Source organism: Saccostrea echinata, unplaced genomic scaffold (genome assembly GCF_033153115.1).
Source record: "Saccostrea echinata isolate AGI-Se365-2 ecotype Australia unplaced genomic scaffold, CSIRO_AGI_Sech_v1 ptg000030l, whole genome shotgun sequence".
Lineage (NCBI taxonomy): Eukaryota > Metazoa > Mollusca > Bivalvia > Ostreida > Ostreidae > Saccostrea > Saccostrea echinata.
Window position 1 is genome coordinate 7395015 of NW_026889779.1, and position 22622 is coordinate 7417636.

The 22622-nt window shown below is 34.1% G+C and overlaps 1 protein-coding gene across 2 annotated transcripts in view; it reads right to left on the bottom strand.

The window, feature by feature from the left end:
• Positions 1–22622, bottom strand: part of LOC133197186 (neurogenic locus notch homolog protein 1-like) — a 49646-nt gene that overhangs the window by 7974 nt on the left and 19050 nt on the right. The window contains exons 1-13 of one of the 2 annotated variants that reach the window (XM_061333086.1): positions 17320–17666; positions 11446–11568; positions 8754–8990; positions 8130–8285; positions 7368–7556; positions 5319–5432; positions 4036–4149; positions 3237–3479; positions 1840–1953; positions 1343–1684; positions 977–1207; positions 489–873; positions 76–283 (exon numbers count right to left, since the gene is read on the bottom strand). In XM_061333086.1, coding sequence (XP_061189070.1) covers positions 76–283; positions 489–873; positions 977–1207; positions 1343–1684; positions 1840–1953; positions 3237–3479; positions 4036–4149; positions 5319–5432; positions 7368–7556; positions 8130–8285; positions 8754–8990; positions 11446–11568; positions 17320–17383 — 2520 coding nt within the window. In that variant the 5' untranslated portion in view covers positions 17384–17666. Of the gene's footprint in view, positions 1–75; positions 284–488; positions 874–976; positions 1208–1342; positions 1685–1839; positions 1954–3236; positions 3480–4035; positions 4150–5318; positions 5433–7367; positions 7557–8129; positions 8286–8753; positions 8991–11445; positions 11569–17319; positions 17667–22622 lie in introns of those variants that run through there. The other variant, XM_061333084.1, reaches the window with a different exon arrangement.

Genomic DNA, 22622 nt, shown 5'->3' on the forward strand with positions numbered 1-22622 from the left:
GAAATCATAGCAATATGTCTATAGGCACTTCTGATATTCCAAAAAATACAGTCTTCATATATTTAAAGCTCTTACCTCACATCTGGATCCTGTAAATCCATATGGGCACACACAATGGAATGAGGTCAGGCTCTTGTTATTTACACAGGTGCCCCCTTCTAGACAAGGATTGGAATCACAAGGGGTAATTCTTTTCTCACAATTTGTTCCCTCGAAACCTGGAGCACATTCACAGCGGAATTCATTGACCAGATCATGACAGGTCCCTCCATTCAAACAGGAACTGAACATTCAAAATGAAAATGTAGATTAGATACACATTGTATTTACATGAAAAGATGTCATACTAAAAAAATTTAACTGCTAAATCATTTCAGCATTTTAAAACTGAAAACAGAAACCTGCTTTATCAATAATCATAAATTAATCAGTAAAGACTTGTTCAATATTCTGTTTATTTGGATTGTCTCCCTTTCCTCAATACTAACCTGTCTGTACAATCATTATCATTAATGTGACAATTTGTGCCACTGTATCCAGGTTTACATGTACATGTGTAGGAGTTGACGTAGTCATTACATATAGCACCATGCTCACAAGGACTAGATGCACATTCATTGATATCATTCTGGCAGTGATAACCGCTAAAACCTGGAGGACACAGGCACGTGTAGTTGGCAATTCGATCGAAACATGTGCCTCCATTCTGGCATGGAGAAGAGACACAGTCATCGATATTGGATTCGCAGAAAAGGCCTGTGTATCCCTTAGAACACATGCATTTAAATGATCCATAAGTGTTGACACAGGTTCCACCAGAATAACACATTCGTGTATTCAGGCACTCATCGTAATCTTCATTACAAAAGCGACCTACAAAGAGAGAGCAGAAAATTTATGAATACAGACAGAATAGCCCTATAGATGTACAACTGTATGACTATTTAACATATCCGTTGGTCTTCTAATGTCTTACCTGTGAGTCCCTGTGGGCAGTAGCAGGAGAAATCAGTAAAATCAGCTGAGGCAGAGCACGTGGCCAGATTGTGACAGGGATTGGGTGAACAGGGATCCAGCTTGGTGTCACAATTCTTGCCTGTCCACTGTGTCTCACAGTGACACTTATAATCATTAGCCAGGTCAGTGCAAGAACCATGGACACAAGGATTTGTAGCACAGTTGTCTATATTGATCTGACAATTCACACCTAAAAAAAGCATAGGAAAGGACTTAGGTTTTCATAAATTCTGCTTGAGTACTGTACTCACGGGAATTTTTCCTCATGAAAAACACAACTAACGGTAGGTTGACAAAATCTGACTCTCTGATAAATAGATCTTACCTGTAAATCCTGCAGCACAGTCACACCTGTAGCCCCCATCCAGGTCGTGGCACACCCCCTGATGTTGACAGGGATTGGAAGCACACTCATTGGTCCTAGTTTCACACCTGATTCCCTCGTACCCCAGAGGACAACTGCATGTGAATTTATTAACTCCATCTTTACACAGACCACCATTTAGACATGGATTGCTGGAACATTCATCCACATTGGACGTACAGGTATCATCATGGTAACCATACGGACAGTCACAGTGAAAACCATTCTCCAAATCACGGCAGGTGCCCCCATTATGACAAGGGTTAGGGCTACAATCATCAATGTTAATCTGGCACTGGTCTCCTGCAAAAATCCATGCATCAAATCATCATTCATTTCATACACAACATTCGAAACTTAATTCAATTGCTTAAGAACTACTACATAATTGGAAGTTTCTTCTTTATTAATTAACAATTTACAGGATCACAGAGTATAATTTGTGCATGGTTGTATACCTGTGTAGCCTGGTTTACATTTACACACATAGTTGTTCAAGCCATCTTCACATGTTGCTCCATTGATACAGGGGTTATTTTGACAGTCATCAAAATTCACCTCACAATTCATACCTGAAATATGAATTATACAACAGCTCTTAATGTTTATTTTATCTAATTCTGTGGGTTATACTTAAAATCTACAACAGAGGAAGAAAATTGCCTATCTTAAAATTTAAAATTATTGCTACTTACAAATAAATGTACAAATCTAAAAATATATGGCAGGTAAAAAAAAAATGCATTCCTCAAGTATCATCTTCATTTTTTGCAACTCAATAATTTACTTCTTTTGAAAGAACAGAACATGATTTTTTTTTTCTGAGCAAGATGTCACACAGTGATCGTGAGAAACTTGTACAAATTATTATGCATCCTGTGAAGTTGAACATCTTATGACACACCTTCTACACCAATACTGGTTTACAGACAAAAGACCACCTTCAGACACAGTCTGGGATGTCTATCACTTAGCTTTCTAAACCATCTTATCTTAAACCCGTATACTTTTATATAGGGCACTTGAATTTTTTTTTAACAGAATACAGGGCTTTATAAAGGGAGGGGACAAGTCAGAAAAGACAAGCTGTATACCAATATATGCTGAAGATAGAACAAAAGCATGTATTTGAGACAGAAAGATATTTAAAGAATTTGTCAATCTCCTTTCTGTATCAATCAAAAATGCTGCAAACCTAAATTGTTACATATATTTTCTATTTTCGAACAAAAATGTGATAACCATCAATAATGAGAAACAAATTCTAGTCACATTAAAATTCAATCGTCCCAAAATAGGGGCAGGTGAAAGATGCAGAGGGGACTTGTGATATAAATCTGCCCGTGACAATCAACCTCTATTGTATGTAGACAATGTCTTCAGCAAAACTCCCAGGATCTTGTCTATGACTCAGTATTAATGTGTTTTTACAGCCTCACCTGAGTGCCTTTATTATTACCTGGGCGATCTACCTGAGTGAACTTAATTCAGGGTGTTGGATAGAATTAGCATTACATATGATGCCAAATAAATAGATGTGTTTTCCTTTGATTCACCTCTGATTATGCCAGGTAAATTATTCCTTGAAGCAAGCAAGCCTCAAAGAAAGATGGATAATCTTATTCTAACTTTCGGCATGCTGACCACTACTGCCTTATACAAAGTTCACCAACAAATTCAAATATAAGTGAAAGTACAAAAGTAATGACCTGCTTTTCTTTTTCACAACTCCCAAAAATCAATGTGAATTTCCATTCAGAGTAACCACCCAGTCACCATTCAATAACCAATCAGAATTTATAAAGGTATCTACCATGAACTATCATCAACCACTATCAAGGGAGACGACTCTTACCAGATGTTCCTCTTGGACAACGACATTCATATCCATTTCCATTGGGAAAAGTGTGACAGGTTCCACCATATTTACAGGGTTGGGACTCGCATTCATCAATGTCTGTCTCACAGTGAGTTCCTGTGTACCCCTGGGGGCACTGGCACTCATATCGCCCCAGAAGATCACGACAGGTGCCCCCATTAGAGCAGGTAACTCCTAAACAGTCATTGATATTGGTCTGGCATCGGTCTCCTGTATACCCTACAAAACAGAAACAGAAAAATTTGGTTGACTGATAATTAATAAAACACTGTACTGGCAAAATGTGTTTAGTGTTCTTAAAACAAGGTTATTCAGTTTTGTTTTGGGACTACTAAAATATCTTGGTTATATTGAAGAGCATATGAGCATTAGCCAGCTTTCTCTTCTGCAAAACAACTTTTATGATGGCACCACTTCTCTCAACAGGTATGTTTTAAGCATCAGGAAACATTTACAGAATGTTAATAAACAGTACAATTGCAATTTACCAGGTGCTACAGATACACAGAGAGCATACAGCTGTTTTCAAGAATCAGGTTGATAATGGTGTAACAGACAGTATTAAGATCTTCTTTCCATCATCATATAAAAAACATGCCATATTGTGTGATATTTTATATTCAGGCTTAATGATGTTGTAACAGTGATGAACAGTGTGCATCCTATTATATAGAAGCCATCAATATTCATTGGTGGCCTATTTCTAAGACAGGCAGAGAAGCTAGGGGATGTAGCTTTTTTGTGTTAGCATTGTTATTGTGGATTTTGCTCTTACCATTTGCACAGGAACAAGTGTAACTATTAATATCATCCACACAGGTCGCCCCGTTCTGGCACGGATTGCTAGCACATTCATCGATGTTCATATTACATGTTGGTCCCTCAAACCCTAGAAAATTACAATCCAAAATTATACCCTATGTATTTTATTATGACTCATTAAATTTCCTCAATTTTTGGGATCAATAATTTTTTCAAAAGCAAGTTTTGCCATAAATTACAATTATGAAAGGAAACTGTGCTAGAACTTAATAACTTGCATTTAAAGCATTTTCTTTCTACCATTATGGTTCTGTTTTTCTACTGCAATTTGAACAGTCAATCGTTTAATTGTACAGAAAACATGAGGCAAATTTGTATTGAAAGCTTTAAATTCTCACACTTTTCTCAGTGCAAATGCATGCTTCAGTGGGCAATCATGGCCAACATGTGCTCTCATCTTGAGCAATCTTCACATTCTTTAGAATTTGCGTGATTAAATCAGTTGTCAATGATCACTAAATTATCTCATCGAGTCTTGGTTATACCCCCTAATCAAGATTCTTCATCCATTAATAATGGTAAAAAGTGTCCCATGGCAAAAACAAACATACAGATCTTAATCTCTCTCTCACCTGAGACCAATACTGTTATTTTTATCGTAAAACCCAAGATTCCAAAGGAAAAGGGGGGAAATTTATAATTACTACATTTTGTAGCCTAAATAATCTCTTGAGTAATAATAAAAAATTAAATTACACATAATCTTATTTTATTCTCTTTTTATCCTTATCCAATGAACAGATTCCCCTAGTCATCTGTACTTTTTTGATTCGACAGTGATACATGTACTAATATAGCGATCCACAAGAATTTCACATGAATGAATCCAAGTAAAATTAAAAAATAAAGTAGATTTACCCTTTTTTATAAATAAATAAGATTATTTGCTATTAAGTTCAAATTCCTACATTAAGTTTTATTTTCTTTTTTTCTGATGGCTATCCTTAATTGTTAAATGAACATAACTTCTAGATTCATGAGAATTCCATCATACTAAAAATATATTTCATGCTCCGACTTCAGTTGCACGTACATGAACTTGTTGATGTCATAAGAAAGGACGCCCTCTTGACTGTAGATTCTTACTACAAGTACTAGAAGTACTTAACACTATTAAAAACTATCTCACGGTACAATCTTCTACTCAATGGAGTACAACAGTTAATTGCCTGACTTATTCAACTAGTTCTACCAATGTACTGTAACAATTTTGGGGATGGTAGGGCTGTGGTTTACCTGCAGGACAACTGCACTTGAATTTATTTTTCAGATCTTCACAGACTCCCCCATTTTTGCAAGGGTTACTCTGGCATTCATCTATATCTTCTTCGCATCTAGTTCCTGTGTATCCTGCATAAAACCAAGACAACAATCCTAAATGAATTAATTTATGTGGAGGGTTTGGCTTCATAAAGAAAACAACCTGGTAAATGAACTCTACATGAGAAAAATGTTAGAACAGGGCAGATACTTCTTGAGTAAATTAATTTTCCAGGGTTCTTTTTTTATTTTTGAACATTTAAAATCCCCAATTTACATTTAATAAACAAATTGATACATCAAATTCAATATTCCCTTTTTATCTGATGACTTTCCAGATTTAATGATATTTAATCTATATTTCCCAAAAAAAATTCTCAAAGTGTGTTTCACGTCTCCTTAGTCAAAGGATTTTGACATTTATCACCACGCTGGGAGCATATTCTTCACCTAATGCTTTAATCTTTAATCCTTTTATCTAATATTTCTAATCAAATATAACATTAATAAATCAAACTTTGCAATAGAATGAAACTGAGAGGTACTAAATAATAATACATAGTAATACACTGCCAGGATTGAACACTTTTAGCTTTCTTCACTGCAGGTTAATACTGGAGTATGTAACATAATTACAGATGTTATCTAGACTTGCAACATAGAAAAAACATTTTAATGACCCCAGATCGTGGGAACACTCAAACCCTACACAAACCAAACTGATGGGGATAATTAAGGGATTTCTCTTATTAAAACAGTTGCTCCTGAACCTAAAAAAAATATATTCCAGACACATACATGAAACATATGGTTCTGTCACAAAACATTGTGTCCTTGGTTTCAGACACTGCCACAATTTCTGTTTTTTCACCCAACATAAATATCTTTAATCCCTCCTCTTTTTTTCATTTCAGCATGTACCTCAGGGAGAATTAATGCTATCATTTATGATGTGCCTTTAAGACCCACTTCTCTAGATAAAAGTTTCGCTACACAAACTTTGTATCTTTTTCAAAGTTTATGCTTAATGAGAAAACAATTTAACCTTGAAGTCTTAAGTTTCACCATTTTCTTTTTTACCCCTATTCCAATCTTTAACTTGATGGGCTGAGCTCTGAAATTCTGCACCCCTCACAATGCCACTATGCAGGGTATTCAATAGTTTTTTTTTCTCCTCTTTGTATAAAGGTTGGGTATCAGGGTGATCTTTTTCCTCGGCGGTGAGGGGAGCTTTGGTTAGATTTCCTGATTCCTATCGGGCTTTGTTCTAATTTGTACAGTCTATTACTCTAAAAGTGCTGATTGACTGAGATTAGGAAGGTCTGTATTGTAGGAAAATTGTCCGAGGCCAAAATGCCTGACTTTGCATCAGATCAGACAGGAGTCCACATTTGAAACAATATCTTTTTTCAAAAACTTCTCCCTCTTGAAAAGAATAGATATATTATAGAAATTGTTTCCCTATTGTGTTATCCTTGCTTTCAATACAAAACCTTTGAAGAGAAATCTTACACACTTTTTAATACATTTTCCCACACTTCTGAAACTCATAAAATTTTGTTTAATCTGCTCACTTAAATATCCTGATCTAATTGCTTGGTGTATTTTAATTAAAAGTAAAAATGATATCTGAAATAGTAAGCCAAACATTGAGAAATGTGGACATTTTTTATATCTACACTCCAACAAAAAGAGATGGCTCTTATTACACATGACAGAGGTAAACACAAAACACAAAGAAATACATCAAATAAGGGCAAAACAGTGTCATGAGAAAAAAGGATTTACCCAAAATCTGCATCAAATTTTATGGAAATTCAAGACAGAAAACATCTCTGCTTTCAAGTTAAAAATTGAATTCTGAAAGCACACTTGGGTCACTTGTTAGATGGCCAATCATCACAAAAGCTTTCCTTAAACATGAAGTTCCTGGAGGAAATCATTTAAAATTGAAGTTTTAAATTTTAGAAGTACATGTAGTTTCCATTCTTAACAAATATTTTGGTAATCCATAGTGGTACTTGCCTGGCATACAGATACACTGGTACATTCCATTCAGATCCAGACAGGTGCCCTCATTCTGGCAAGGATTGGACTGACATTCATTGATGTTGCTTTCACATCTTGGTCCTGTAAATCCCGCTCTACAGTCACACCTAAACGTCCCTGGCTCGTTGACACAAGTTCCTTCATGTTCACACGGGGACACAGAGCCTAAAACAAAAATAACAAATATATTAATTTGACTCTGGTCAACTATCAAGAGGTCACATATGAAGGTCACATGTAGGTAATGATAGTATTGTGACACTTCCTATGTTTATTCACCCTACATAATAAATATGTATCCATACTGAATTTTTTTTTTCTCTCATCAGACCTAGTTGAAGTTAAAGAGAACAATGAAAAGTTTGTTGAAAGAGTAATATGGACAAAAACTTCATCAAATTAACATCTGATTCTCTGCTTTTCCTACCTGTTGAACTACACTCATCAATGTCTGACTGACAATCTGTACCATTCCACCCTTTGACACACTGACAATTCATATCACGATTCGGAGCCAATATTGGATCACCAATACCCTCAGGAATTTCATTTTCTGGACAGACGTTTTATAAACACTTTAAATTTTCATAACTTGGTCTGTGAGTTAATGATTAAAAAGACCAAGTTATGAAAAATGAAGCTTAGAGATATATAGGGGAGGTAAATGTTTCTGAAGAGGAACATTAGGTCCATTCCTCGAGTGTATAGAGCGCAAAGAGAAATGGGAAAGTTACTCACTTTCATGGCATTCATTAACATCCACAGAGCAGTCATTTCCAGTCCAGCCTTTTTTACAGGAGCAGATAGGGTCTCCATTAATAGGGGAGGTTTCACAACTAGCCCCTTCATGACACGGGCTACTTGTGCATGCGTCCTCCAAATGGCAACGCAGGCCTGAGTTGAAGAATTCAAGCAAAGGATCAATCTCATGCAATGACATGCAATATGAGCAAAGGAAATATTTTTAGGTCTAGCAATAACATATATATCATAGATGCTTGAAAAACTAGATTTTTCAGAGAAGAAATTTCATGCCATTTTTGAGAATATATAAGAAGAATAAAGATATGAAAATAATCAAAGACAATAAACAATCTTAAAATGAATATACATTTCTATAAAGCAAAGGAACATAGCAGTTTTATATTTTATACAAAAGATATTTCACTGAATATTGAGCTTTATTATGTCTATATTTACTTAATAATTTATTTCACCAGAAATTATTACAAACATATTTTGAATTACAAGAAATGATTAATTAAGAAATTTCCTTCCATTTCATTGTATAAAATAAGAAATAATTAATTAATAATTAATTAATTTACTGATTAATTAATAAATGAGCTAATTTCCTGGTACCTGTTTTTCCATGAGGACATTCGCAGTAATAATACCCGACTTTATCGTGACAAGTACCGCCATTGTAGCAGGGATTATCCTTACAGTCATCTATATTGATACTACAGTCTCGACCAGTCCAACCATTGACACAGATGCACGTGTAATTACCAACAGGGTGGTTCAAACAGGTGGCTCCATTTTTACAAATATTGGGGAATAGGCGACATTCGTCTACATCCTTCTCACAAAATTGTCCTAAGAACAAAATGGTAGAATATAAGAATAAAGAACAAAATGGTAGAATATAAGAAAACTCTTCATATACAGCTACTAGTATATTACAATTTTAAAAACTTCATCATTTTCCTTAATCAAAACAAATAGGTACAAGAAAATATTTGGTAAACTATAAACGACAGTGATTTATCCTTAACTTATTTACAGTTGACCTTTGTTATCTTGAACATCTTGAATACCATGGATATGTCCTAGTGAATTGGAAGTCCTAAATACTTTTTCTTTGTATATTTTTAACCTCAATTTCTTGACTATATGGATATCTAATCTCATAGCTTTTTTCTTAGTCCCATTGAGTTCAAGATAACAAGGTTTGACTGTATTTCCTTTATAAACCTGGCATTGCAATTCTGACCAGGAAAATTTCAATAATTTTTACAAAATGTACATCGTGTACATACTCTAATATATTTTTGTACAGGTTAAATTATGGAACAGCTAGTCTACTAGACAACTAGCACCATAAATATACAGTCAGGCATTGTATCAATTAATGGTTTTACACTTGATGGTCCAGTCTTTAGAGGAAACATAAATTTCTGTTGAGGAAAATTTTAATAAGGACATATATATTTAATAATTACTGCTAACAAAGCAGGTCAGAATGTGGAACTCGTGAATTTCATCTGAAATTTAAATTAGATCAGATCCTTACTCTTCCTTTTTCCCTAATTACCAACAGTTATATATACATCTAGCACAATTCATTCATTTATTTTTTTTTCATACATCTTGATTAAGCAGATTAATTCTAAGAAGCTATTACCAATTCTACGTAAATTTGACTCTGAACAATTGAATCCAAAGGAGAATTTATAATAACAAAAAAAAATAATTAAGAGAAAATAATGATTATTTCACAAAAATATTTCAATTTCTCAAACAACTGACAAGAAAAAGACAACAAAACAAATTTTAAAACAAATCTGTCAACATCATATTTAAAATGGTCATACAATCAAACAGGTAGAGAACTAGGCATATATAGTCATTACTTTGGGTCAATCATAAACATATAAGGTTATGTGTGTCATTATATGATCATAATTGCATGGGACTTTCTGTAATTAATCCAATATTTATGTCATACAAGATGTTTTCATTCCGTCTCCCACACAGAGACAAGAAAAGCAGACCCACAACCATAGTCCATCACGGTCACATGAACAAGCCTCAATTTGGAGGAAATGGCACTCAGAATGTTTGACAAGTCATTGGGCAGATAGGAACCTAAATGACCTCGTCATTGTCAGAGCTGTATTGTGGGCTGTGGGAGAATTCACAAAAATGACCAAACAAAGAACCAACTCTGTACAAATAAGCTGTTTTAGTAATTTGCACAAACGTTTAGGACTTTTTTGATCAGTTGAAAAAATTTCTATGCAGCACATTTGCCTCTTCTACAAGGAACATTGTCTGATTATTTAACATCTACAATAGTTTTTAAAGTCAATATAATTTTCATAAATATCCCATACTCTCTATAATTGAAACCTTGTTGACTACCAATTTTTATCTTTTCTTTACCTGGGGGATCTTTTTTGTTACAATGACCTATTTTGAATCTTCTCACACTAGAACAGTATTTTTCACCTGAAGAGAGCACCTGCCCCTTTGTGGGGAGGTGTTTTCATCTGAAGTCAGACACTTCTGTGTTCATTGATGCTCAGACATAAAAAAAAAGAGTTCTCCTTAACTGCATATTCAGAAAGATACCTCAATCAATATCTTAAAAGCAGCATTATAGGGCTCTCCACTCTCATGTTATTCAAGATGTTCTAAAATCTGAGATTCTAAGTTAGAGAAGACTAATCTACACCCTCTCACTGACCATTGGACCATCAGAGATACAGGATTTTTAAGGCTTAACGGCCACATAATCTATGATCCTTGTCATGTAAGCTTCCACTGTGATCACATTTACAATGGTAAATAATGTATTCTTGAAATGAGGGAAGAGATGGCCAGTCCATGCCTACTTTGTCCGTTTTGTGGACTATGTCAGTTCTCCAATCATAAATGTCAGTAAAACAGATGAAGACAAATTGTTGCTTGGTCTTCAAAGAGTTGAGGCCTCTTTCGTATGCCAAGGTGTCTACCTGTTGTTGTCACAGACACTTCCTCAATTTACATTTAGCTACAGACCAAAGTGTATAAGCTAGATTTTATCTGTCAGTAAATCAAAAATATAACACGATGACCACTAAATTAACTCAAAGATATGAAAGTATAACTCTTCAGAATGGAATCAGAATGGAATTTTTACCTTCCTCTAAGATTTTCCCTGGTTCCCCTACAGCCAAAGCAACACATGAGTAGCAATGATTTTAATTTTTTACCATTATATTAATTAAGGGAGTTTTTTTTTTTTGTCTGTATTTTTCTTTGAAGGGTATATGAGCTATTTTCTTACCTGTCAGTGTTGGGGGACACTTGCACGTGTATGAGTTGATTTGGTCCACGCAAGTTGAACCATTAGCACAACGACTATGCACACAATCATCAACATTGGTCTCACAGTGCATGCCTTGGAATCCTGAAATCACAAAAACAAATACTAAGAAACTCAAAAGGGGGGTCTCTTTTTTTTTTTTTTTTTTTTACACAAAAATGATTAACAAGTTGATGAAAAAGACATTATTTGTGAAAATATGAAACTCAACCAAGGCAGCCTTTTTTTTCTGGTAATATTGTTGCAAGACTTCATAGTCAAGACTCAAACATTTAATAGAAAGGCAAGAGGAAATGATGTAGAACCATTTATTTGTAATGGTATATGATATAAATATCAATTCCAGATACTTCAAGTATGTGGTGTACAGGTGCCCCTTACCACTGTCGTGTAAATTTTACAACAAGGCTGTTTTGTAAACTAAACCCTCTCAATGGAACCAGTGTTTTGTCAAAAAACCTCATTAACTTCCAATACCAGCAATTTGCTGTATTTTTGTAGCTTTAATCAATTTAAAAAATCAAATTAGTGCAACTCATCATCAAAAATGAGATACCGTTTAACCTTTTTTTCTAACTATGGGAATGGAATACTAAACAGGACTGCGCGTGGTCCCCCAAAACAGTTTATCATATTTTCCACCTATACAGCTAGTTGTTTCAAACCTAGGGCTTTACAGAATGGTGCCATTTAGCTTACAAAAACTAGACAGGGCACAATTGAATTCTGAACTGTGGGTTCCCAGGGAAAAGGAGAAACTGTTTGCCAAACACCTCGTTTTCACACATTTCAAATGTTCAAATTGAATTTTATTTCCGTCATTATACATAATGGATCAATTACACTCAGTTTGTCCCAAATTTGAACAAATACAGGGTATTTCTCTTTATTTTATTGGCAAATAAAAACATCAGTGGAATAAAGGTTTTCTGTGTCTAACATGCCACAATGAAAATGAAAGTCCTCCATTGTGAAAGTCATGTTTAAAGCATTTGAGATTTTGTTCTGTAACAATAAAAAATAATTGCTAGTTTGTCAATATAAGAAAAACCACAAATATCTTGACAAGGACATCTTGAATCTCCCTCCTGAGTCAGACATATAACATTTTCTACCTCTAATTCCAAAGTCATCAGCCATATTTGTTTTATCTGAGACCTAAAGATACCAGAGTCATTTCTGAGGAGTGTAAATTCATTAATCAAACCCGTTATCCCCCAATAAATCCTTTCTCTACTTTAACCTAAATTCTTTGGACTTTTGGAAACTTCATCTTGTACTTAACTCAGCTTCAATTCATGTAATATACAAAATCAATAGCAAAATATAAAGCAGACATATGCTTTATAAAAATCCATTCTTCAAAAGAAGCTTTAAATGCCAATTTTGTTACAAACTAGGATTTTTAATTTAAAATTCAAGAATGAATTCTACTTTGTCCTTGAATACTTGGCAACGACAGTAAAATTTCCTAAACAGGAATTAAATTCTATTTTTACTGCAAACCTAAACATATGTTCACAAAATGTCTTGTGGATGCAAGCTGAGAAATCAAAGATTGATCTTTAAACTATGGTATATTTAAGTAGTTCCCTAAGACGATTAAGTTGGCCATATCCCCAGTAGAACTGTTCACGGCTCAGCATTAGGGTATTACTAAACGTTGCCGAAAAACCCTACAATAATGCTACAGATTTAGTCTAGACAATAAGAAATGTACAGGCTTTTCCTTTTCAAGTTATGAATTTCATGTACAATTTTACATGAGCCTTTTTCAGTGACTTAATCGCCCGCACATTTGAATCATTGTTTGTTAATCGTTCTTTGAGCGCCGATCTTTTTCGTGATTTGTTTTAAGTGACGGTGACATTCATCTCCTTTCCAAGATGAGATAATCTGGGCTCTACTGATTTTAATCACTAAGTAAGAACAGAAAGTTTATTATTTCCTCTGAGAAAATTGTACACCAGAGGATTTGCCAGTAACCAACAATCAAAGGAAAATATTAATCATTTAAAAATTATTGTGTAATATTCTCATCAAGTACCTTCTTTTTTTATTTCACCATGAGAAATATTTCTCAATACTCTTACGAAACATCCATAAAAAACCAAAAAAAAAAGTTATTTTCTGGGTCAATGATGCTTAATGGGTTTAATTGAATTTAATGGACAACTTCCCTCATAACTCCAATTGCCAAATTTAAACAAACCCTACTTTTTAAGCAGAAAATAATGTACCTCTTCAAAAAATGGACAATGCTGTTGCTTTTTTAAGCAAAAACCTGTTAAACCCATTCAATGTGAAGTGCACCTTTCCAGATATATATTCTTAAATTCACGTATGCATTTCGGTGCAGATAACCAAGCACTCTTAAACAGGATGGGCATAAAAAAAACACCCAAAAAACTAAATTGTCAAAAATATTGTCAACTCATTTTCAATATTTATATGAATAAGTCACATCATGCATCAAAACTCGTAATCCACTGGCACCTTTAGTAAATTCATAAACACCTGTCACTTCATGTAAACTGAAAAAAAAATTACTTTCAAAAATCAAACAGCTGTACTTTTTCATAAACTTTCACACGACCTTTTATCTAGTTTTTAATTTGATGCTCAGTTTGGGAAGTATTATGTAACCCCCACCAAAAATGCAAGTTGCTTCTCAAATTCTATCCAAAAGGTTCTCTTTAAATTCTTAATGCTAGTAAAAATAATTAAATAAAATTGAAACGAAATTAGCATTTATCTACTGGTGAGTGAAAACTGCTAAGTGCATGCATACATTGACCACTGCATGGACCCAGATGGAACCATTAAGCTCCATAAAGCATGTATATGTCACACTTGCAAGCCATAAATCTGACAGCTTCATGTCTTCTCTGGTAGTAGCAATCTATTTTATATGTCAATTTATTTCTGATATATTGGTATACTGATGTAAAATAACATCTTCTGTATTGGTATACTAAGAGAGTCTTGTTAATTAATCTGCATGACTTATGTCACTGGACTCCAAATCCCAATGGCAACTACATTGTTCAGAAAAGCTTGATCAGCCAGTTGATGAAATCCTTCAACGTTTGCTGGCAACACCCTTTTAGTTTGCTCCCCTGAAGTTTCCAAACCCATCAATACACCCTATTGTTGGACGTAACACTTTTCTCCGATAGTGGAAACTCCGAAAATAAAGGCACCCCATGCCTTATCTAACTGTACCCTAAAGATCAGCCCAGCAGTGTTGACACATAGCACATGACCATTGAGGACGCCCAGCACTTTACAGGCCATCCATTCTCATCTACACGTTCAAGGAGGACTCACTGTAACTAATTATTGAGTCCTTTTCGTTTTCAATGCTTTTTCAAGGGGAAGAAAATTGTTCTTGAAAAATGTTGCCTGACAGTTGTACAATACGTCTTTAGCCATTGTGTAAAGATACTGGATATTATGTGTCTACAGAAATATGTAGAGGTGGGGCATACCTTTGGTGCAAATTTAGCGAGGTAGAGCTTTTGATTACTTTCGTTATCGGTTTTCATGCCAGATCACCACCGCAAGATAACTAGTTCACAGGAGATGACCCTTGTTGATTAAACTTCTTTCAAAAAGACCGCTTTTGTTCTAACCTTTTACCGAAATATTTCTGATAAGGCCAAATAAAACAAAGCACTTAAACAACAACAACGATAAACAAAAACATTCATAAAACACAATTTACAAGTGTCACTGGGGCTATTAAAGTCAATACCTATTGATAAAGCATGGTCATTTTTCCTTTGTTCTTGCTTAACACAAGAGTCATTCACAGTGGTAACTTTCTACTGAGGTACCTTTAGATATGATACATGTCACAGATGAGCCACAGTGAAATAATCTAAAACTTTACTTAATGGTGACCGGAAAAACGATTTCATGAAATGAATTAGAAACAGATTGGGCATGTCTATTACACCATACAACCCATGGGAACAGTAGAGTTTAAAATCTGAACCAGACCCAATTATTTCCCTCATAAACCACCCTAAACAGCCATTTATGTTATTTAATCTTTCAATCCCAATGACTTTCAAAAGGCATTTATCAAATAACAGATCTCCTGAGAATTGGGAGAACTATATATATATATATATATGATTAATGTGATAATTCAAACATTTCCTGTTCTTAAACTAAACACAACACAAATGGGTCCTACTCTCTGATGTCCAGCAGTCTATGTTTATTTGTCCAGACTCAGTTACTGGGGTTTGAACAAGTGCACCATCACAGGCCTAGCTCTTCCCTTCATTTTTTCCCATGACCACCTCCACTTGACTCCCTTAATTACAAGCACATTTTGTGCCTTGATCTTTTTTATCCCCCAAATAACTATGCATACCAATTCATGCAATCCCCCTTCATAACACACACACCCAGCAGGGCTCCTGCTTCAGGCAGGCCTTTTTCTTGGTCTTAATTAGCAGCTTGAATTCTTCTTAAATTTTTTTTTAAACAATACAATATATAATTCTTTTCCTTCTTGGCTCAATGTACTCTGGGAGAAGAAGGTGACACTTTGACCTTAAATTGGTTTTTCACAGGTTTACTGATGGCTGGGGGATTTTCCCAGGCCTCCATGTCTCACAGTAATAATTAGTGAAAAAGCAACACAAGTATTTAATCCAATTTCTCAGCAAGACACTTGAAAAGGTGAATATAATTAGTTCATAAGAATAATTAACAAATCTGTTAAGTGTCAATGCTTTGAGCTATGTTTGCTGTAATCATTATCAAGTACATATTATAGTTTATACAGTAAGTGTGAAAAAAAAATTGATTTGAAAAGTAATTCAGATGGTGTTAGTAAGTTATTTTTTTAAAAAAAAACATAAAGTCAGCATAAGAACATAAATTCAACAGGAACTGGCTATTAAGTTTGTCAAGTAATTACACAGGAAATTCTAATCTATATTTTGAGGAAGTAAACACTAGCTTATAGGGCACATTCTGTGAGCAATTTCAGTCTCATTTCATTTCTGCACTGAAAACTTTTTTTGAAAAAAAAAAAGACACCCTATAGTCTGCTGGTCCTAAAACTGGCTGGTGTTACACTGGCTTTTTTTTTCTATGTCATCTCAAACTTCAAATGTCTGTTTCGGCATAACCCAGAGACACAAAAAAGCAATGTGGAGAAATTTAGCTCCACGTTCCCACAGATATTAGTTTACAGAGCAACATGCTCAGCATCAGGAAATCTGTGTCAAGAAAACAGTTGCCGACAAAAAAGTTTCCAATCACCACATCAAGACCCAAATGTTTGTAGATTTGTAGTAAATAATTATTTGTGGGAATTACTAAGACTGCCGCTATATGGTGCAACATAAAGATAGATTTAAAGATCTGATAATCCTGTAATCATCACCTTCAATCAACAACAGTTTCAGCATCAAAACAACAAATACTGCCAAATATCTTAACTTACCTAATTCTTTTTTTAAAATCTTTTTTTCATCTGAATTTTCCTTTAATTAAACTTTTAAAATGTTTTCTAGGATATGTCAGATTTATTTTTTCTTTCAATCTCATACAAAGATATGATCATTGATAGCAAATTAATAAACTATTTGCAAAAAATCATTTACAACTAATAATTTCTTTCATTTCTATTCATTAAATTATGTTGAAGAAATAATTCTTTAATATAGCAAATCAAATATGATTTTGAATGAAGATAAGGTTGTGTAAAGAAATCTGTAAAACACATTTAAATTCAAAATGGATACAGTCTCAGTTGAAATTAACATTATTTATGATGCAGCAAGACACAAATGAAACTTGAACACTTACCAAAGCAAAACAGCACCAGCAAGACTCCTGAACAACAGGGTAATAAATTCTTATAAGCCGACATTTTTTCTCTTTTTACTTAAGTTCCCATGATGTTCTTTTTTGAACCCACAAGAGTAAAGAAACAGGTGACAATAAAATGTAAGACGATGAGCTACATGGCATGGAGAATTCTACTGGAGTGACACTGCTAGTCCGTGAATCATATCAAACAGTCGACTAATCCCTCGGAATTACAATGTCCAAATCTCTGATACCTCCTGATCTATTGATCAGTACGGTATGACAAAACACAAATCTGCCCTGTGTACACAAAACTTTATGGTACTCCAAGTCGTTCCTCACTCATAAAATGTATACTAGTTTGTCTCACTATAAAATCCTATTTTCAAGACAATTTAAATTTTTCCTTTTTTGCTGTCACACTATATAGTACCAATCAGTCTGATCAAATCCACTTAATAAACCTGTGAGACACACAGCTGATAATCCTCTCTACATTTAATAGGGCAGTAATATCTAATTGGCATTAATCACTCAAAACAAATCACTTCACTAGTCTGGTCTAATTACTCCTCAATATAGTTATCGCTGTCCCAAGAGCAGTTCCACACTGAGACCTGATTCAGGGGTACACAACTGTACCCACCGAAATACAACGCTACACACTCAAGAGTTTTCCACTTGGCTGACAAATAGGTATTAAAGAGATTTGGTCACATGGTAGTAGAATGGATGTAGAGAATGTTTTTCTTCGTTGTGTGCAGTATGATGGGAAATGTTTTCTATGGGAGCCCTGCGTTAGCCAGCCAACCATTCAGGGGGCTCAATGGTTTGTGTGTGACTAACCATAAAATATAATAACAGGGAATTGTAGCGGGGTTCCAGTGGGGGAAATGTTATGTCATATAAGTGTTGTATAATTATTTGTTAATGGACAGGAACTGTCAAACATGACATATAACACAGTTTTAATTGAATGTTACCAGTACATTGTGTATATGCTATGTGTGCATTACATTCATTTTTTTAGCACATTGAATTTAATTTTTTTTAATTAAAAAAAATATATATTCCTAAAAATTCCAACAAAATACAGATTGATTTTTTTTTTATTTGAAGCACAACTCCCCAACCCCCCAACCCCACCATCAAAAACAAAGTTTGTTTTTCTTGCCAAAGAAAATCTGTGGGCATGGAAAAAAGTGATCCATCTAACTTTTAAACTATAAAGTGGCAGTCTCTTTTGTTAACTTGATGCACTATCTCCAGTATGACAATACATTCAGGTGTAATTCTTTTTTTTTACCTGGTCACTAACAAGACTGAAGACAAGAGTCCTGGGGCACCATTGTTTGTGCTGGTCTCGCCTAAATGGACAGATGACCATTAGTGTTACATACAGGACACAGTTCCACACAATTGAACACAATGATTTACCTATCTAACTGTTAGAGGCTTAATGCTAAGATTTATCTTGGAGACAGATTTTTGGAGGTTTACTGGGAAATTTGGGTAATGGATATTGTGTACAATAGATTTCATGTTGTAGGTCTCAAAGAAAGGCCAGCATAATAGCTATTCACCACAAAGAATAGTTCCAACAATTCTTAATATTTAGATAATATTTTTGGTGATTGACTTTAATTCAAACTTTACATCTTTACTGGAGCAAGTTTCTTTTTAAGCAAATGAACTTGCTGTTCTTAGAGCTTCTATTTCTGTTCTTCACACAAGGGTCTATGCAGTAGATCCCGGCTACGATGATGTATTTTACCAACATGATAAGTACCCCTGTGAATCCCATATCAAAACACGTCAAAAGTTTTATCTGCCCATTCTAATCAGTGCATCAGCAATTAAAGCAGACAAATCTCTGCTTAGAGCCATCAATATGCTAGAACTTGGATTAAGGAAGACAAATAGAGTCTTGTAATTGATTTCTACATTTATGCTGGCTGAGGAGAAAGAGTTGATTGTGGTCCATAAGCAAACTCAAGGTAATTTTCTTTAGCATTCCAGGTAAATACAGGTAATCACAGATGAGGGGCCAGAGTTTACCTCCCTGTGTACTTAGTCTATACCGCTGCCTGTTAACAATATGAACTCTCTCTCGCATCACCTGTGATAAAGCCAATAAACCATTGTCTCGTCAAAAGCAACTATTGGAGCTCATAAAAGACGATCATCGATTAAGCACTTCGAATTTCACTCCTAAGTGATGCATTATCATTTTAATTTATCTAGGAAAAATTGTTTTCATTTCAGCTTTGTTGATCTGATTGTAATCAATGTTTTATTTGATTTCAACACATCAAGCTCACAATGTAAGAATAATATTGTTTGATTAATTAACATGAAGACTTGCGACTGTCAGTGTTAAAGGAAGTGCATTTCTTTCAAAGGCACTCAAATAGAACTAGGACTCAAACATGTACCTTGACTACAAAGAATAAATTTACATAAATTTGACCTAAATCAACTACATACTAATTGATAATTATTTGATGGGGTAAAAAGGAAACCCTGTAATGGCTTACATATAGAAAGTCGATCAATATCATACACCAAGATGGAAATTTATCTCTTTTGTCGGAGTATTAAGTAATCATAATTGAAAAACTGATTTTTTTTTATTATTACGACACATTCCAAATAAAATTATTTTTCCAAAGAGAAAGACTTAGACTGCCTAGTTTCCAATATTTGTGAAAAGTTTTTGATGCACACCATTTAAATAAATTTGAATGAAGGGAAAATGGAATGATTAAATCTGTGCTGCGAGCCAAAGTTTGATAAATGTCAAAACACATAATCCCACTTTTTCTGAACAGGAAAGCCTGGAATAAGATCAATAATTTTAATGATTTTATGAAATTATTAACAAACCGCTCTCAAATCAATTCAAACCCCCTGAATTTATTGTGATGTATCTGCGGATTCAGATTTAGCTTTTGCAAATGTGTCGAGTTTATGGCTATGGAGACTCGATCCATATCTAATTTCCATCTTGTTCATATTCTCACCAAAGAAAAAAATCCTAGCCTGAGTGAACAGCAAAGGAAAGCTACCCCTTATTTTATTGTCACTTCTAGCTGGCCAGTCACCTCCATTACCATGACAACTGATCATTTTATTCTAATCCTTTTCAATAAGTCACATTTTCCTTAATAACTATTCTTTAACACTTTTGTCCCATCCTTCTACTACATCTATTTTCCATTTTAAAGAAATTTGACAAGGTTGCAAGGCCTGACTATAAAAGCAAAATAGTTCTCAGTAAAACCATGGACTTTATGTACTACAGCAAAGTTATCATGATTTCAAGTAGCAATTTCATAAGTAGCTTGACCCAAAGATTCCAAATTTTTTTGTCATTTCCGAGATTTTCAGTATCTTAGTCACGATTATGCACATAATACACCCTCAACTACTAATAACTCTTGGTAAAAGTACACAACTGTAAAACAATTTATGATCTTACAAACTTGAGGACACATGCACACTAGATAATATATATGAATCACCATCCACTTGGGTTTTCCTGCATTGTGCAAGATGACAATACCGATAAAATCATGATTTCACTTTGATTCATGACAAAATTTTATTCTAACAGAAAATTCAAATCCTCCACTTGAAAAGCATGACCCTTAATTCTTCAGTCAAACTCTTTTATGTATTATATACATGTAGATAAAATTTTAACCAACATCTTTACATTTAGGCACTTAACAAATTACAGCAGTTTTCTAAAATATTATTACTAAGGATAATATGGTAACAACCTCCATAACTGACTATCACAGAAGTGAACAGGAAGAAAAAGACAACCCAAGGTGCAAACCAAGGAAAAGTGATACAATATATAACAAAGTGTCGCTCGGAAAAAAGAAAGTAGCTTGGAGGATGAATTCTTAAATGTGAACAGACAAATAGAATCCCTATTAGTTATCGTAGTGTGAAGACAAATATTGCATGCTGGGTAATATTTGTCCCCAATTATTTTCATCATATCAGTAAATTAAAACTCAGTTGATGATGAAAGAGGGTCCCCAACATCCTCTTGTAATATGATTTTTGGTGAAATAAAAAATTTGTTTTATGGTGGATTTTGTAAATTTGCAGCACATGCAAACACACATATGCAGTCTCCAATATGATCAAGACACTAGATCGACATTTCTGGAAGTTTTACCAAACGTTTATACATCTATAAAAAATCACAGACAAAGGTCTACTTTAACAAACATCTACCAACTCTGTGAACAATATTCTGTAAGGAACAAAAATAAATTTTGAAAACATTTACCATATTACCACAGCATGGCTACTTAGAACACTTGTGGTTTGTATGGAATGTTTTTGAATGCTAGAATTCTTATGTAAAGCAAACAAGCTGTCATATCAATATAACACTTAGTTTAAATAGTTTCTGCAAGTAGAAATATTTCCTTTGTGTCAGAGTGGCAGACGAATCAGAGGAGGACTACAAAGAAGAGAGACAAATAAGTTTTAAATTTGTATGATTGTGTCTAATCACCGCGAGTAGGTTTGATCCCTACATAAAATATTTGGAGTAGTGACGCTCATCAACCAGCCCCTTTGTTCAGGAACATTCAAACCTCTGTCAACATTCAGGGTGTAAGTAAAAAGGAGATATTCAAATTGCAAATAAGCACCTGATTTTAACACGATTTCCTAATCATATGCTATGTTCAAATTGATATAACAGTAGCCAGCCATACACACAAGTTCTTAAATGGAGGAAAATGAGACAATTAAATCTCATTCAGGACCTAAATTTGCTTGGTGTTCAACAAAAGAATCTATACATAATGGCCAGTATTTGCATTTCAGTCAGACTTTAATGACAACAATTGAAAGGCAAAAATATATAAAGATTTGAGAAAACATAGCATTCAATAAGTGTGCTATTTAAAATTGCTGGTATTGTGATTGTATGGTCTGTATCTGTTAAACACTTAGACAAATGAACAGAATATGACCAATTCCAATTTCCTTTCAAATTTTAATTAAAACTACCCATCTTTTCCAAACTATGAAATTTGAAAATCATCATGAATATTGTCAATATTTAATCAATTCAGGAGCTTTTTAATCTTTTGGTATTGTATTTTCTGTCAAAAATATAACCTAGTTTTTAAATGACAAATTCATGAAAAAAAAGTAAAAAAGAGCTAGCATTCACTTTTTGAATTGTTATGACTTTCATACAAAGATTCATCAGGCATATTCATGTTCCACCTTTTCTTTTTTTGACAATGCATCAAAGATAACCA